The sequence below is a fragment of the Cryphonectria parasitica genome (assembly GCF_011745365.1).
Source record: "Cryphonectria parasitica EP155 unplaced genomic scaffold M406scaffold_5, whole genome shotgun sequence".
Classification (NCBI taxonomy): Eukaryota; Fungi; Ascomycota; class Sordariomycetes; order Diaporthales; family Cryphonectriaceae; genus Cryphonectria; species Cryphonectria parasitica.
In genome coordinates this window covers 2,138,650-2,154,716 of record NW_024468913.1, presented here as the reverse complement: position 1 = coordinate 2,154,716, position 16,067 = coordinate 2,138,650, and the positions used below count along the sequence as shown (strand labels likewise).

The 16,067-nt window shown below is 52.4% G+C and overlaps 6 protein-coding genes across 6 annotated transcripts; 2 read left to right on the top strand and 4 right to left on the bottom strand.

The window, feature by feature from the left end:
• Nucleotides 1–439: 439 nt before the first annotated feature.
• On the bottom strand, nucleotides 440–1,375 carry M406DRAFT_330970 (uncharacterized protein; the record flags this gene model as incomplete). The annotated part of the gene is made up of 3 exons (XM_040920581.1): nucleotides 440–815; nucleotides 1,081–1,122; nucleotides 1,353–1,375. The coding sequence occupies 3 exons, from the start codon at nucleotides 1,373–1,375 to the stop codon at nucleotides 440–442; spliced, it is 441 nt and encodes a 146-aa protein (XP_040775601.1).
• An 832-nt stretch (nucleotides 1,376–2,207) lies between these two features.
• M406DRAFT_258420 (uncharacterized protein) lies at nucleotides 2,208–3,425 on the bottom strand (the record flags this gene model as incomplete). Its single annotated transcript, XM_040917232.1, has 1 exon — nucleotides 2,208–3,425. The coding sequence occupies one exon, from the start codon at nucleotides 3,423–3,425 to the stop codon at nucleotides 2,208–2,210; it is 1,218 nt and encodes a 405-aa protein (XP_040775600.1).
• A 913-nt stretch (nucleotides 3,426–4,338) lies between these two features.
• On the top strand, nucleotides 4,339–6,084 carry M406DRAFT_98418 (uncharacterized protein). Its single transcript, XM_040926406.1, has 2 exons — nucleotides 4,339–5,387; nucleotides 5,454–6,084. Exons 1-2 carry the CDS (start codon nucleotides 4,524–4,526, stop codon nucleotides 5,853–5,855), a joined length of 1,266 nt encoding a protein of 421 aa, XP_040775599.1. The 5' UTR covers nucleotides 4,339–4,523; the 3' UTR covers nucleotides 5,856–6,084.
• Nucleotides 6,085–6,087: 3 nt separating this feature from the next.
• M406DRAFT_346635 (alpha/beta-hydrolase) lies at nucleotides 6,088–7,564 on the bottom strand (the record flags this gene model as incomplete). The annotated part of the gene is made up of 3 exons (XM_040922212.1): nucleotides 6,088–7,184; nucleotides 7,278–7,443; nucleotides 7,539–7,564. 3 exons carry the CDS (start codon nucleotides 7,562–7,564, stop codon nucleotides 6,231–6,233), a joined length of 1,146 nt encoding a protein of 381 aa, XP_040775598.1. The 3' UTR covers nucleotides 6,088–6,230.
• Nucleotides 7,565–8,350: 786 nt separating this feature from the next.
• On the bottom strand, nucleotides 8,351–10,376 carry M406DRAFT_43299 (family 79 glycoside hydrolase; the record flags this gene model as incomplete). Its single annotated transcript, XM_040924218.1, has 5 exons — nucleotides 8,351–8,935; nucleotides 9,035–9,320; nucleotides 9,454–10,009; nucleotides 10,092–10,166; nucleotides 10,223–10,376. 5 exons carry the CDS (start codon nucleotides 10,374–10,376, stop codon nucleotides 8,351–8,353), a joined length of 1,656 nt encoding a protein of 551 aa, XP_040775597.1.
• Nucleotides 10,377–13,237: 2,861 nt separating this feature from the next.
• M406DRAFT_278201 (succinate semialdehyde dehydrogenase) lies at nucleotides 13,238–15,191 on the top strand. Its single transcript, XM_040918342.1, has 4 exons — nucleotides 13,238–13,312; nucleotides 13,383–14,205; nucleotides 14,304–14,905; nucleotides 14,975–15,191. The coding sequence occupies exons 1-4, from the start codon at nucleotides 13,301–13,303 to the stop codon at nucleotides 15,017–15,019; spliced, it is 1,482 nt and encodes a 493-aa protein (XP_040775596.1). The 5' UTR covers nucleotides 13,238–13,300; the 3' UTR covers nucleotides 15,020–15,191.
• The last annotated feature ends 876 nt before the right edge of the window (nucleotides 15,192–16,067 follow it).

The following is a 16,067-nucleotide window of genomic DNA, read 5'->3' as shown; positions in this document are numbered from 1 at the left end:
TTCTTTGTCCGGCTTCACTTTTGCGATACTTTGCTTTCTTGGGTACGAGATCGAAGAGTGTGTTTGAAGTTTGATTGTTATATTTATGCAGTGACTGGCGGAAAAAGCAATGTCTTACTATCTGTTTTGACACGCCAGCTGGTGTGATCAACGGACTGTCTAATTCATCCTTGCGGAGGAATCGATTCATGTTTCTTCACAACTACCTAGGTAGAAACCCAAGTGCTTGATAATCATGGACCGACTGTTCAACCGGTAAGCAACTTCCAACATTGCCAACTTAAACCCGGGGACTTGCTTTAACCCGGGTACCCGTATATCATCCTCAGGCGTCAATCGCTTAACGCAGGACCCTATATGTTCATCAAATATCGATATTCAAAGTGAAGTGTGGAAATAGATCAAATTACATTCAACCACCACCAGCACAAAGATTCTATCAGATCTCCACCTGGCGATACTCAACAGCCTGAGTGCTTCGAAAATCTGCCATTTCCGCAGCTGCTGGAACCGCGTCTGGCAATTCACCCAGTGGATGCCTCACACCCTCGGACTTGGGTCCCTTTTTGCTGCGGCTGTCACATGTGTGGAGACGTCGGTTGTAGGATTGGCCATCTGCCGCATGACTCGAGTTGGCCTTTTTCTCCAAGGCTGGACTATCATTTCCTTTGCTGTCGAGGTGCGGAGAGCGCAACCGCTTCTTGCGTTCCCAGAGGCCCCATCCTAGGAGCGATACTGACATGGTCCCGAGAGATGCAATGATGGCCACGCCGATGGTGAGCGTCTCTACATCCTGTCGGTGGCATGCTGCCAAGCTAGAGTTGGCAGAAATCGTTGCCGAGCTCGTGGTCATCACCGCTAACGTGGTTGTCAAAGCATTGCCAATACTTGACGGTGACAGAGAGGTTGGAGAGGATACGGGTGTGGACGAAGGGATTGTCTCGTCGTTTGCCAGACCGGCGAATCCCATCATCGGTGTTGCGTCAGGCAACACAAAAGGGGGGTTTCCGTCAAGGCATGCGTCAGTCTGGCTTGTGGCACCACTGTTCACATTCCCACAGCAGTACATTATTGTCGTACTATTGGGCTGCCAGATGCTGAGCATGACCGTTGTCGAAGTATCTGGCTTGGAATGTCAGTTTGGGATTGATTTGAGAACCAGATCGCCCTAATTAGGACATGCTAGCAATTGCTATACGTATGGTGCGGATATTGCTCTGTGTGTAGGTCTCCTGATACCACAAGAGCCAATAGTGAATGGGAGTATTGTGTGACCCTTTGTGTGTGTGTGTGTGTGTCTAGAGATACAGAAGGCCCTTCGCACGATGACTTTGAACACTGAAATTACTTACACTGCCGACACTCTTGTGGACATGCTGACGAGTTCCACGTCTCATCCGTACAAAATCCTCTGTACAGCCCCATAGGCTGCGAGTAGTGCAAACAGTAGCCATTCGAAAGGCAGATACCTCCCGTGACCTGACAGCACTGAGACTCCCCTGTCGATGCGCAAGGTGTCGAACCCGAGCCCTCAGTGCCGTCTAGATTGTAGCAGGATGCTGTGCCGCCTGCCGATCTTGATATTGCCGCCAGAAGAAGGAGCTTTAGCGGAAAGAGACGAGATTGCATGGCTGATGATTGCCTCGCCAATGTAATGGACATCAAGAGAACGAGAAAGATGAAAGCAGAAAAAAAAACCGTGAAGGTGCAAAGAATGCTCTGGGGGCTCTGGGCCTTTGGGTCTCATTAAATTGAAGACGATAGACGACTTAATGGGTTGGGCGGTGGATCCCATTGACCGGTGCCTATGGCCCCCAATGCTATACGAGGTCTATCGGCAACATTCCTAATGGACCACATGGGGTTTCGCCCAATTTTTGGCCCTTCAGCACGCTGGCTTATACATCGGTATCAGGCACAGCCGGGCCCATCTCTATCAATTGACCATGAAGAGATACCTGCCTGAATTGAAGGCCTGATGAGGAGGCCGCACGTCTATTCCTGTGCAGCAGCCCTGGAAAGCGAGATACAAGGGGGCAACTCGGTACAACACTTTTGTCAGGATGGTCATTGTGAAATGACCATATATCATCTTTCAAAAGCGCTACACTTCTATGCGTGTTGGTGAAAGTCATGATCAATTTCCGTCTCTTCAGTACACATGTTTCAATAAAAGTACTCTGTCCACTTGTCGAATGGCTAGTGCCTCAGCACTCATGACCTCCCCAGCCCAGCTGACGATTGACCTCGTTCATGGCATTGACGCCCGCGCTCACCAGATCAAACGCGCTCTCGGCCGCCGGGTTATCCATGTTGAAGGCCGGAGGCGCACCATCAGCGGCCAGCAAATCCTGTTGATCCAGTGTGCCCTGTCTCTTGGCCAGAACCGCCTTGGCGATAGCTCTGCCCCATAAGTTGTACCACTGGTCTTCGCTGAGCGTGGCATATCGCTTCCTGCCCTCCTCATCAGACCTTGAGTACCACCACACCGAGCTAACCGTCTCAAATTTCTTGGTTCGGAGGAACAGGTACGGCCAAGTCAAAATCCAAAGGAAACTGAGACAGAACACAACGTAGACGCTGTGTGTCAAACGCCACCGATTCGTCCGACATTGACTCCACACCTCGACTTTTTCGTCCCGCAGCGGAAATGTTATGTAGATATTGCCCTTGTAGTTGGTTCGCCGCACCATGTTCTCGAGGTGCTGCTTGACGCGATCCTGGTCAAACCCAGCGAAGCGCCTCTTGAGTTGGAATGTCTTCAGTCCGGAGTGGTTGGCACAATACATATGGCACCACTCCGTCAGGGTCGGCTTCCCCCTCAGCCCGAGCTCCACACTGCCCCCTTCGGGCCTCCGCGATGCTCGCCTTCGGCAGACGCCCCCACGTCGGACCTTCTCACTGTCCTCGGCAGTCATCAGCGTGCGGATACCCCGCTCCACCCGGCCGTTGGGAAGCAGATACGGCGTCAGCTCGACAGAGACGTCGAAGTCTGTGATATCTTTGTTCTCATCCTTGCCGTTGTGACCGCGGCGCTTCTCACGGTGGGTCCCGCGGATGCGAACATGAGGACGCGGCGGGATGGCGGCCCAGCGACGGACATTCTCCTCGAGGTAGTCGGCGTCAGTGTCAAGTCTGCTGCTGAGGTAGTATGCGATGGTCTCGTCGGTGCGAAATGCTGGGATGGACACAGGGCCCGGAGCGAGGTTTGGCAGAGAGTGTCGAGCACGGCCTTCAGTGGGCAATAGAGGCGCACTGGCACTATTGCTAGCCTCAGCAGCCTCATCGTACAGAGGAGGAAGATCATCGGCTTGATCCAGGTGAGGGAGCTCAGGGGCGTCATTGTCATAGTATCGATCACCTGGTTGAGTGTGAAGAGACACAGCATCTCCTGACGCAGTAGGAGGTGGGGTGGGTTTGCCCATGTTGTTCAGTGTTTCAGCACAGGATGTGATGTGCTACAAGATAGAGGATGATGGAGGAAAAAGATCAAGAGGAAAGGTGATTAACAGATGAATTCAAGAGGAGCAGTGGGTGATTGACCTTTTGTAAGGCTGACTGCTGTGAGGAGAGAAGAGAGGGATCCTGTTTGCTGTACAACTAAAGAAGTGGCTGTGCCTTCCAATTCGCACTCACTCCCAGCCTATCCTCTGACCTCCCTCGGACCTTATTTGTAGTGTGACAACCTTGACTAACTTACAACCAAAGATATCGATAAATACTAAATTTTAACTTGATTACTCGGTTCAAGCCACCACCCAATGAATGGTTTGTCGCGTGTAATCTGGAGGGTCTGCAGTGAATAAAATGACACTGTCCTTATCGATAACAAACCAGTACCTCGCTAACTGACTGCCCTTGACTGCAGTGACAGGTGTCAGCCCCTCGGGTATTAGGCTTTCAACCCCTCCAACCAACCCCTCCAACTTTGAGTCAAGCTAAGCGGCAGCCCAAACCTGCATCGCCGAGGTTGACAGTTCCTACTCTCCTACACCCTCTCCCACCCAGGTTCATACCGCCAACCAAGGACAGTATCACCAGGATACAACATGTCGGGAGCAGAGTCCAAAGAGGTAGACCCTTCCAAGATCGCTGCCAAGCTGGAGGAGGAGCAGCAGCAGCAGCAGCAGCAGGACAAGGGCAAACAACCTGCTGTCGCATCTGACGATGAGGACGAGGTCGAGGATGTCGAGGGTGGAGATGATGGAGGAGAGGCAGATGGTACTGGTGCTGGTGATGCCACAACAGGCGAGGCTGGTGCCAAGAAGAAGAAGAAGAAGTCCAAGAGGAAGAAGATCAAGGCTGCCTTAACTGGCAACACCCAACCCGAGGACCCTGCAGACAAGATCAAGGCTTTGCTCAACAAGCTCCCCGAGAACGAGATCCAAGAAATCGTCAAACGGAATCCCGAGCTGGTCAAGGACTACGGATCAGACCCTGCCAAGGCCGCCGAGGCCTTCAAGTCGCTCTCCCTCAACGATGTGCTGACGGGTCTGGCTCTGAATGGAAAGAACGCAAAGGACATGGGAAGTTACAAGTTTTGGAAGACACAGCCGGTCCCGAAGTTTGACGAGGCGATCTCCGACAAGCCAATCGAGGAGGGCCCTCTGGAGGTCAAGACCGTGGACGATGTGCCCAAGGAGCCCCAGAAGCTGATTGACGGGTTCGAGTGGGTCACCATGGATCTTTTGGAAGAGGCGCAGATGAAGGAGGTCTACCAGCTACTGAATGGGCACTACGTGGAGGACGACGAAGCTATGTTTCGCTTCAACTACGGTACCCCTATCCTGAAATGGTCGCTCATGGCACCGGGCTGGAGGAAGGATTGGCACGTTGGCATCCGCGACTGCCGCCTTCCGGACCGCAGGCCGCTTGTCGCTTTCATCTCTGCCGTGCCGATGACAATTCGCGTGAGGAACAAGAGCTTTGTCGCTTCTGAGGTCAACTTCCTGTGTGTGCACAAGAAGCTCCGCGGCAAACGACTCGCGCCCATCCTCATCAAGGAGATCACCCGCCGCTCCAACCTGCACGGAATATGGCAGGGCATCTACACGGGCGGCATTGTCCTGCCCAAGCCCGTCAGTACCTGTCGGTACTACCACCGCTCCCTCAACTGGAAGAAGCTCTACGAGATCGGATTCAGCCCGCTGCCGCCCAACAGCAAGCCTGAGTGGCAAATCCGGAAGTATGCATTACCCGACCGCACAAACATTCAAGGCCTGCGAGAGATGCAGAAGAAGGATGTACCTGCTGTGCAAAGCCTGATGAGGCGGTATGAGAGCCGATTCGACATGGTCCCCGAGTGGACTGAGGAGGAGGCTGCACACTGGCTCCTGCAGCCTCGTGGTGAGGGAGAGGAGCAGGCCGTCTGGACATACGTCGTCGAGGTAAGAACAACAGATTTTCTTTGCCAGTCCATTTTGTGACCAACAACTTACCATTATTTGTTCTAGGATGAACACAAGAATATTACCGACTTCTTCTCCTTCTATAACCTCGAGTCGACCGTGATCAACAACCCTCGCCACAAGGTTCTCAAGGTGGCCTACCTGTTCTACTACGGCTCCGAGACTGGCCTGGCCACACCGTTTGACAAGGCAGCCCTAAAAGACCGCCTAAACAAGCTCATCTTGGACGCTCTCATCATCGCCAAGAAGAACAACTTTGACGTCTTCAACGCCCTGTCGCTCGCCGACAACACTCTGTTCCTAGAGCAGCAGAAGTTTGGTCCGGGTGATGGATCATTGCATTATTACCTGTTCAACTATCGCGCGAACCCGATCGCCGGTGGTGTAAACAAGAGAAACATGGCAGACGAAGAGAACCTGAGCGGAGTGGGCCTCGTGATGATGTAGAAGCGCTTGGATTGAATTCGCATCCAATGCAGACTTTCGATATGCAATCAGCTGGCGATCCATGCCTTGCGTTTCTAGGCAGGAGGGCTATCTACCTCGCTACAATTTGTTTTGTTGGGGGGAGGGGGCTTGCGAGCTGGGAGAGCCAACGTGCATACTTCGTATTTCACTTGCATAGCGGATAGAATGCACAGGGTCAAAGCTACGCAATGCTGAGAGGACAACTTCTACTACAGCTTCTCGAAATTGGTGAATTACAGTAAAGTCTATCTATCTCTTGCGGATATAAAAATACATAATATCAAAGGCGCCCCCTTTCTACGTCTACCATGATGCATCCTAGATACCCAAAAACCGCCTGCCGCCTTATTCTGTTCACGCTGAAGGCCACTTCCGCCCGTCTAGCTGCTCCCCAATCCTGAATCTCTTTTCCACCAACTCATGGAACCACTCATATCGCTCCAGCGGCGGGACGTGGCCCATGTCCTGCTCGATGATAGCCGTCAACCCGCTGTCGTCCCCCCCGAGGTACTCCTTCAGCTTATAGCCATGCGGCACAGTGATCATCTTGTCGGCGGTGCCGTGCAGAAGAAGGATTCTCTCGCGGCCCACGCGGTCCGCCATGTCGGCCAGCTGCTGGGGGCTCTTGTGGTGCCACCCGGCAGCGATGAGCTGCAGCAGGAACCCCTTGGTCGTGAACCGCTTCTCGTCCAGCCGCTTGTGCAGCTCGCCTGCCACGAACCGCTCGTAGTTGTTGTTGAAGCGCAGGTACTCGCCGCCGCCGCTCTCGTCCGACGGGGGCAGCACCTTGGGCGTTGTCTTGGGGTCCGGGAGGTGCACGTAGTCAGGGCTGACAAAGTACGACAAGGGGAAGAGGTTACGCCCTCCGCTGCGGACGGACGCCTCGAGGGACTTGGGGATGAGCATCTGGGCGCGCTGCACCATGTTCTCCCAGAAGGTGGTGGTGTTCTCGACGTTCGCGGCGGTGCAGAGCAGGGAGAGGGTGGAGAGGTAGCCTGGCACGAGACAGGCGAGCTCCTGCGCGATCATGCCGCCCATGGAGATGCCGAGGACGTGGAGGGTGCGCTCTGGTGGTGGGGAGGAGGAAGAGGGCGAGAGGGCGTTGCGGGGCAGCCAGTCTATGTGCTGCAGGACCTCGATGGCGTCGCGGGCCATCTCGGAGGTGGAGTAGCGCATCAGGGGCACGTCGCTGTCGCCCATGCCGCGGTTGTCGAGGCAGAGGACTGAGTAGGTCTGCTCACGCTCGTGGCCGAAGTGAAGAGTTTGTCGCTGCCAGGCGGACTTGAAGGACCCAAGACCCATCAAGAACTTGAAAGACATTGGGTCAAGACATATGTCAGACAGTGGTGCGTTCAAAAGGGGTGAAGGAACATGATGGAGGGAGGAGACATGATCACTTACGACGAGCCTCACCGGCCCAGAGCCGTGAACCTCCCATGCGATCTTCAGCGGGCCACCACGGCCTTCAGCCACGGGCAGACGGCCACTTTTGGTAGGCTCCAAGTTCCATGTTGCCGTTGGGAAGGCTGGGTGCTTGAGGACGTCGGCGACGAGGGGCAGCTTGTCCCTGATGAGATCATGTTAGGACAACGAGCTCTGCTTTCTCTCTCTCGTTCTCTCTTTGTACGAACGCATATACGGGCCAGGAATGAAGAAACATACCAGACTTCCTGCTCTGAAGCTGTCATCCTTGAAACAGTTATTCCACAGCCCCCAATAGTGTCATGGACAGCCTCAGATGGTGAGTAGGAAAGGAGCACCAGTTCTTCTTTTGCACCAAAAGACCAGCCGAGACTGAGATTGCGCAGCACCTCGACCCAACGTAACAGATTCCACACCTCCGGCTACAGAGGGCTTCTTTCTCCGCCTTTAATACTGTCTGGTATGCGTTTCACTTGGGGTTGTCGTTTGTTGTAGCAGGTGAATAAAGTCCAACGGATGACGTCGGATGTGAAGCGTGCCTCGGCACACCCACGCTGCTGATTACGGCTCCTGATCCTAACCCGCCCCCACTATTAAGTCTGCTACGGGAACCGATCATCCAGGTCCGTGAATGGGCTCATGATATCCTTTTGGATTTTTTGGTTGGCCAGAGTACTATCGCCGACTTTACTCTTTTGCTTACCTTGATTAGCGAGGAGTGAGAGCTGAATGCCGATCCAAAGAAACAAGAGTCAAAATTGTAGCCAACATTATAACAGTCTCAGTTCACAACTACCGCTACATAAACGACTCGAGCCAGGAGAACTGTGGGCAGAACTTGATAGTTTCATAAGAACAGTTGTCTCATTTTCCCTGTATTGTCTTTGTCTCTACATACATAAAAGCGCAGCATCAAACTGGTTGTAAAATTTATTGAGTAAACAATATCAGCCTGCAAGATCCAAGCTGCCGTGAATACGGTGTGATGACAAGACCTTCATTGCTCCTCATATTACCTAGAAGGACAATATGTACACGCTCATAATGCAAACTTATGGGCTGCTGCTATGAGTCACGTTGATCACCGTACTGACGTTTCCCACAAAGTTCAACACGGCAGCACTCGAGTCCGGCACGCTCACCGCAACCGTCGAGTTCTCGCTGACAACCACGTACTCGCCCACGGTGACATTTTCCAGCCTCACAGGCCTGCCCTCGTCCAGCTCGTAGTTGTAGCTATACCCATCCCACGTGATCCCGCTGATGGCGTCGCTGCCGTTGGCGCTGAGCCTCTGCACCCCGACTGGGTCGCCCGGCTGGAGGCTCCCGCCGGACACGTCAAAGGTGTATATTCGAGAGGTCCGTGTGGTGATGTTGGCGGCCACACCGAGTCCCGTGCCGTTCACGGTGGTGTTGTAGGTGTTCATGTTGATGATCATGGCACGGATGAGGCTGGAGTCGGCGGTGGAGTAAGCTGTGTAGGCGGCTTCGGCGTTGTCGGAGAGTGGCACGTTGGCGATGGACACGGGGTTCTCAAGGGTATTTCCTAGGAATGCAGCAACAGCTATGTTTCCGTAGTATGGCGGCTTGGTCCCAATTGTGGCGTTGACGGTCTCTATTGGCTGCCAGGAGGCGTACTGGTGGTGGTGACGTGTCAGAACATGATCCTAATTTTTTATGGGAGAAAGGGAGAAGAGAAAAGACAAGAAAAATAGCGCAGAGAGAATCTGCCTTACTCTGTAGTTTGTGCCCATGTGCATGTGTACACGCTTGATTCCTACCGATGCGGAATACAGGTTGAAATCCACCCCCCAGAGAGCAGCGCCAAACGTGTTGGACAAGCCAGGCTTTCCTTCATTATAAAGAGAGTTAGTCTCGCCAAAGATCAGCGGTACACCACTGCCGTTCGCCCAGATCTGATCGTATTCAGCGATGTGGGCGTCGACTGATGCCGCAGTCACTGAGTGATTCAGGAGTGTTCCTTGAAGGGTCACACCGGGTGTGGTTGCGCCCGAGATGTAGCTAATTTTTCCCAACAAGAGTCAGTCTAAGTCTGAAGTTCTGGATGGGTTTTTTTTTTTTGAGGGGGGGGGGGGGTTTAAATGAGAGCAATCGACTTATGACTACTCAAGCAAGTTTTTTTTAGATCACTTACTTGTGAGTCGAGACAAGCTTGATGTCTTCGTCTGTGTCCAGTCCAGCCGCCCAGGTCGCAGGCAGTTTGAGGGTATTGTTGACCCCAGCAAACGAGGGCGCAAAGTACCCATAGGTGTCATTCTCCAGAAGGTCAGGGCAGCTCTCCTCAAGCGAGGCCCTAATCTGAAGCGTCCCATTGAGCCATTCGGCGACGTACCAGCTCTCATTCCACCCAGCCGGACGGACGGCACCCTGGGACGAGGTCGAGTAGAGGTCAGGCTCGTTTCCGTACTCCCACATGTTTAGCTTGCCATTGCTCAGGGCCTGGCATGCCAGCGGGACCGTGTCAAGCAGCGTTTGCCAGCCGGCAGAGTTGTTGCCGCCGAGGGCCAGGTTGAATCCGTGGGAGAACTTCACACCGGGCCACTGTGCGTACGACTCAAAGTATGAGGGACCGATGAAGATGGTGGTGGGGTAATCAGAAGACTTGGCGTAGTCGAAGGTGCCGTTTAACGCGTAGGGGAGGGAGGCGTTATACAGGGCGTAGTCCTGCGTGTTGCCGCCCACGCGAATATCTGTTTCGTGTCAGATCCCAATCGCCTTGAAAAAGAAAGGCTGCAAAGCGTGTCGCAGCAGGTAATAAAAATGGTTACTGACAAGGCTTGGTACCGGTCAGGTTGCCAATGTTGTTGAGAAGGTTGTCCGAAAACGTGTTGGGCTTGGAGTCGTTGCCTATACTGGAATTAGTTGCCACATACACACATCCTGATTTGAAGATGAGAGCTCACCAGCAAAGTCAGGGAACGAGGAGAACTCGATCGAGTAGCTGACAAATGCCTCGGGAAACGGTTCGTTGGCAGTGACGAGAGCATCATTGAGGCTGTACCGGGCAGCTCGAGACCCTGCCGCAGCAACGAGCAGGCAAATGTTTTGGAGCCTCATCTTTTGATCTGTGTGGATTCTCGTGTTCGGAAGATCAGGAAGTGAGGCTGCTGGCACCCGAGGCAGGTTTGTAACAACAAGCTCGACCGCAAGAGTTCTTGTGGTCTAACTGTAAATTATGATGTACGACTGAAAAAAGAAATATCAAGCGCCTGCCTCACATGCCACAAAGACCACGAGCTTGAAGCGGGGGGCCAGGTGAAGTGGTATTATTCATTCGCACCAACAGGGTCCGATTGTTTCGTTTCAAGCTAGACATTCACTACCGAACAGTGATAACTCCAATTATTCTTGCATGTAAGTAGTGCGTGAGGAGCCAATGACAATAATTCACCACTACCCCAGACGACACACTCAAAACTCCGCCTTTTGGGGGGTTGGGGCTGCATTTGGCTGGAGATGGCGTCACGCGCCAGGGTCAAAATTACTACCATGGTATTTACACCGACAGGGACCAGCTTCCCCGCAAATATGCGTGTGCATGCCTGCGACCTTGATCTCGGGCCGTTCTGGCTCGGCATCATTTCTGTGCAGACACATAGTGGAAGGAGACTCCATAGAGGAGAGGCAGACTCCCTAATTGGCAAGTTCGCCAGCTTGGGGGCCCATCAGTATCTACGAGTGTTTTGGCATCCCTGCGAGGGTGACACCCCTTATGAAAACGCCACTATAACTTGCGAGACCATAGATGCGCATGCATGCCTTCGGTCCTGGCGGAGACGAACAGCCTGGTGCTTTGTGGAACCGAGCGGAAGAACCGCTTGATATTACAATGAGACCCCAACCACCTCATCTATTCGGAGTGGAGCTGATGAAAGTACTCCAGTATACACTTCACGTTGTCAGATCTCATCTTTATCAACAGTAGAATGATGTCCTAACTATCTACCCGCAGGTGCAATGAGAAGCAGTCAGGCCAGTGTAAATTGAAGTTTGATCAAATGCATGAGGGAAAAAAGGCCGAAACATATTAAGTATGGGCACGGATGCGTTTAAGCTGTAGGTTTATTCCAGTACACCAGATGAATATCAGGCGGGCTAATCACAGATAAAAAAAACAAAATAAAAAAAAACAATGCAGCCACGAATGCAGACTGGATGCTATTACGGACAAGTACCATTTTCCAATGTCTCTCACCTTAAAAATGGATCGCCAGGTATCATGAGTATTTCTCGACCATTCACAGTCACAAACCACTTCCAATATGATGCCGAGGATTGATAGTTCACACGATATTCGCGTAAAAGCCCCGACGTAACATTCACATTCGAAGTTAAACACCAGATGCGTGGACGCCCATAGCAGCACTCATGTCAATATTAGCATTCATCTGATATGCATGCAACTTTGACATCTTGTGTTCTGAATATCCACCTTCATCCGGAGGTTCTCGCATCATCCATGAGCAGGGCGAGGGAGGAGGACTTCGACAAAAATGGTATAAGGACCCATCGGCACCTGTATCTGTGTTCTTTTACTCTCTCAATGTATTTATGTGCTTTGGTAGCAGTGGATTGCTTTCAGAGCTACCTAATAAGAACTTCCTGCTTACGCGCGGCTGATGTAGCATTGGAGGCATCATACACGTAGATTGCCCGAGCTCTTGGGAGGTACACCTCATGCGGAAGCAGTTGCTGCGAACGAAATTTGAAGCGACATCAGCTCATAAGGTGCGCATTGTGAATGAGATACCTAGCTACTGGAAATGTCATGATTAAATAATCGCGGAACTGATGAAGAATAAGATGGTGCACATTTAAGTTTTAACCTCACAACCATACTTTAACAATATAATTCCGCAAGATGTGTATCGCACTCTGAATTCTACTGGCTGGTTCAGCTCTGGTCATGTTTACCACTCTATAATTACTGTAGTACTCCCCAAGAACTTGTATGCACCATTAAAGACCAATTTCATGTTCCTCCAAGAGGAAATGAGGAGGGAAAAGTGTGAGAACTGCACGTAAACCATACATGATCTCAAAGCATACCGTGCCACTACGTTACAGAACTTTACGGTCTCATGGACAGAGGATAAGAGGACATAGCCGAAAGTGACATTCAGAGCTGCCTTTGAGCATAAGTCATTACCCATTCATTTTTCAGTTAAGGGCTTGATGGGTGAGTCAGCACATACTAAATCTAGTGAGAAATGTATCATAGCATGTGCTAGGTACACTGGTCCTATCTCTGATAAGATAATAATTTGACTAACTTGATACGGCATGTAGATGCGACTGCCATTGCTGGGCAGCTAGGTTCCCTGTAACTACAAGCCGTCTCTGCCCACTATCAGAGCTGTCGAGGGAGGGGCGACCGCCACCGTGGAGGGGATACAGAAGAGCTTCTTGTTCTCCAACTCTCCAACAACTCCAAGACCATTCGTCCTCTTGAAGGGTTGTTCTCCAACACACAGCACCCACAGGACCAGACCGTTTTCAGTCGAGACGTCATAACTCTACAAGATACATTCTGCAGACCTGCACACCATCTTTTCACCTTCTGTTTTCCATTTCCATCTTTGGTTTGAAAATAAATCATCGTCACTGGGAGCCAGGAAGCCCCACACTTTGAGAGGCCGGCCTTCGGAAGAGATCGTGAGTTCCCGGACAGCAAGCGTCAATTGGGTAATTGATTCATGAGACAACCGGGCCGGGTTCGCATTTCGACTTTGCACAGCCTATCACAGACCTCAACTCCATCTTCATCGGGTCTTTTCTCCTCTCTCGAGTGACAAGTAGAAGAATACTTAAGGTGCACCACTAGCTCCCGCGATCCCGTGGCTGCTGGCGAAGAAGCTCCTTTTCGCAACAACATGTCCATGTCGCTTCTGCCTGCCTACAGGCTCGTGCCCAGATTTGCCCGTTTTCAGAGAAGCACCCTTCCTGTCATTTCACTCGCCACACATCGATTAGCATCTACAATGGCTCCCAAGGTATGTTTCTCGCCGTATCGTGACGGGTGAGGGAAGAAGGTGCTGCTGACACAACCAAACGAATCGACAGCTCAAAGACCCTTCCCTCCTCAAGACGGACGTCTGTTACGTCAATGGCGAATGGGTCAAGGCCGCCTCGGGCAAGACCTTTGAGGTGCACGACCCGGCCACTGGCGAGCTGGTCGGAACCTGCCCAGAGTTCGACGCCAAGGACACGGCAAAGGCCATCGAGGCTGCCCAGGCTGCCTTCGTCTCCTTCCGCACGCAGACCGGCCGACAGCGCTCCAAGCTGCTGCGGAGGTGGTACGAGCTCATGCAGGAGAACGCCGAGGACCTGGCGACCCTGATCACCTGGGAGAACGGCAAGCCGCTGGCTGACGCCAAGGGTGAGGTGGCCTACGCCGCCAACTTTTTTGAGTGGTTCAGCGAGGAGGCCCCCAGGTTATACGGCGAGACCATCCCCGCCACCGTGCCTGGGAACCGCGTCATGACCATCAAGGAGCCCGTGGGTGTCTGTGGCCTGATCACACCGTGGAACTTCCCTGCTGCCATGATCACGCGCAAGGCGGGGCCAGCGCTGGCTGTGGGCTGCACGACCGTCACCAAGGCACCCGGCGAGACCCCTTTTACCTCTCTGGCCTTGGCTGAGCTGGCTCACCGGGCTGGCATCCCAAAGGGCGTCGTCAACGTGATCACTACCCTGAAGAACACCCCAGAGGTTGGCTCTGAGCTCACGACAAACCCCATCGTCCGCAAGGTTTCGTTCACCGGGTCTACCGGCGTCGGCAAGCTGCTCATGAAGCAGGCCTCGAGCACACTGAAGAAGCTGTCCTTTGAGCTTGGCGGAAACGCCCCTTTCATTGTCTTTGATGATGCTGACCTGGATACCGCTGGTAAGCACTCCCCTCTCCTGCCCCCCCCCCCCCCCCCAAAACAGGGCTACTGGCACTCTCTGTAAAGTTTAATGAGTACTCACGATTTCTTTCACTAGTCGCTGGAGCAATTGCTTCCAAGTTCCGCTCATCCGGCCAGACCTGCGTCTGCGCAAACCGTATTTTTGTGCAAAAGGGCATCTACGACGCCTTTGCCACCGCTTTCGCGGCCAAGGTGAAGAACTTCAAAGTCGGCAATGGTTTCACCGACGGCACCACGCACGGCCCCCTGATCCACGACCGTGCTATCGACAAGGTCGACGCGCACGTCCGCGACGCCGAGAAGAAGGGCGGCAAGGTCATCGCAGGCGGCCAAAAGCTGCCGGACCTCGGTGCCAACTTCTACCAGCCGACCGTCATCACGGGCCTAACCTCGGAGATGGCCATCGCCAGCGAGGAGACGTTCGGTCCTGTGGCGGGGCTGTTCCCCTTTGAGAATGAAGAGGAGGTCATCAAGATTGCCAACTCGACACCGGTGGGCTTAGCTGGATACTTCTTCTCTCGGGATCTGCAGAGGGTGTACCGCGTCGCGGAGGCCCTAGATGTTGGCATGGTGGGTGTCAACACGGGGCTCATCTCTGATCCGGCCGCGCCGTTCGGTGGTGTCAAGGAGTCTGGTTTTGGTCGGGAGGGATCCAAATATGGAGTGGAGGAGTACATGGTAAGCACAAACACCACAACGAATCCCTTTTGGACACTCTTCGATCCACATGCTAACTTACTGGTTCAGGTCACAAAGATGGTCACATTTGGCGGCATGAGCCAGCCCCTGTAGAGCTAGAGGGGTAGACAGGCAGGTCATTTGCAGGGGCGATATAAAAGTGGAAGGGGGTAAAAATTAGTCATAACGACATGCTATTCTCATTACAATATTCAGGGACGAGAATTCGCCCTCATGTTTCGTACACAGCTGTACCAGATTATCGACCTTCAGGAACGACAGTGAACTCATGTATTGCTTATTTGCAGCTGTGCTTTAACAACGGCTTGGAGTTTGAAATCGGCCCAAAAGAGTAAAGATTGGTACTGTCACGAAGCAGATACACCATAAAAACTGTACAGCCTGAGAAGTTACCCCCATATATTCATTGTCATGGCTACTAATATTCCATCACGAGATGACTCACAAGCAGAGTACACAACCACAAAAATGGATCAAAGCTCCAGCGCGGCGAAGTGTCTCTTGTTCGCCATTATAAAAATGTCATCTATATGTTGGGCATCGACATGACGAGATTGTGAAAACCCTAGGTCAGCCCCATTCAAACGCAGAGCCAAAGCCGCCAACCCCCTCCAAAGAAGGTCCTAGAGCATTGGCAACCAGGTTTCCAAAATAAATAAGAAATGACAACAGAACAGATGTATAAGCCTTTCCCTTCCCCTGTCCTTGTAGACATGTATTCTTGACTGATACCCTTCCTTCCTTTGCCAACCGTGTACCCTCCCTCCCTTTTCGTAATTTTTCTTTCCCTTCAACCTTCTCGGTCCAACCCGCCTCGAGTTGCCCTGCCATATCTAACAAAAACGCCCCAGGAAAACATAAGACTGGCTTCCTCAAAACTCCAAGCTATGTTTGGTCGTAAAAAAGGGTTCTCATTGACGAGACTTTCTAGGACAAAAGCCCCCGTCTAGTGTATGGCGTGGGTCCAAGTTGAGAGGCTCTCGGATAGAGAAGTCTCATCAGCATCGTCGAAAAGAAAAAAACAAGAAGAAGGGATCTAAGTATAATAATATATCGCCCTTCTTCTGTTTGCTTTTCTCCCCATCTTTCTTTCTTATCCCTTGGGGGTATCGTGAAATTTCTTCTATTCCAGAGGTGACAA

What these genes read in the sequence shown, in the direction of transcription:
- M406DRAFT_98418 (XM_040926406.1), top strand. Translation starts at nt 4,524, where the DNA reads ATGGGAAGTTACAAGTTTTGGAAGACACAGCCGGTCCCGAAGTTTGAC. An exon ending in TCTGGACATACGTCGTCGAG is followed by an intron (nt 5,388 to 5,453) that starts GTAAGAACAACA and finishes TATTTGTTCTAG; the next exon opens with GATGAACACAAGAATATTAC.
- M406DRAFT_278201 (XM_040918342.1), top strand. An exon ending in TGCTGACCTGGATACCGCTG is followed by an intron (nt 14,206 to 14,303) that starts GTAAGCACTCCC and finishes TTCTTTCACTAG; the next exon opens with TCGCTGGAGCAATTGCTTCC. An exon ending in ATGGAGTGGAGGAGTACATG is followed by an intron (nt 14,906 to 14,974) that starts GTAAGCACAAAC and finishes TTACTGGTTCAG; the next exon opens with GTCACAAAGATGGTCACATT.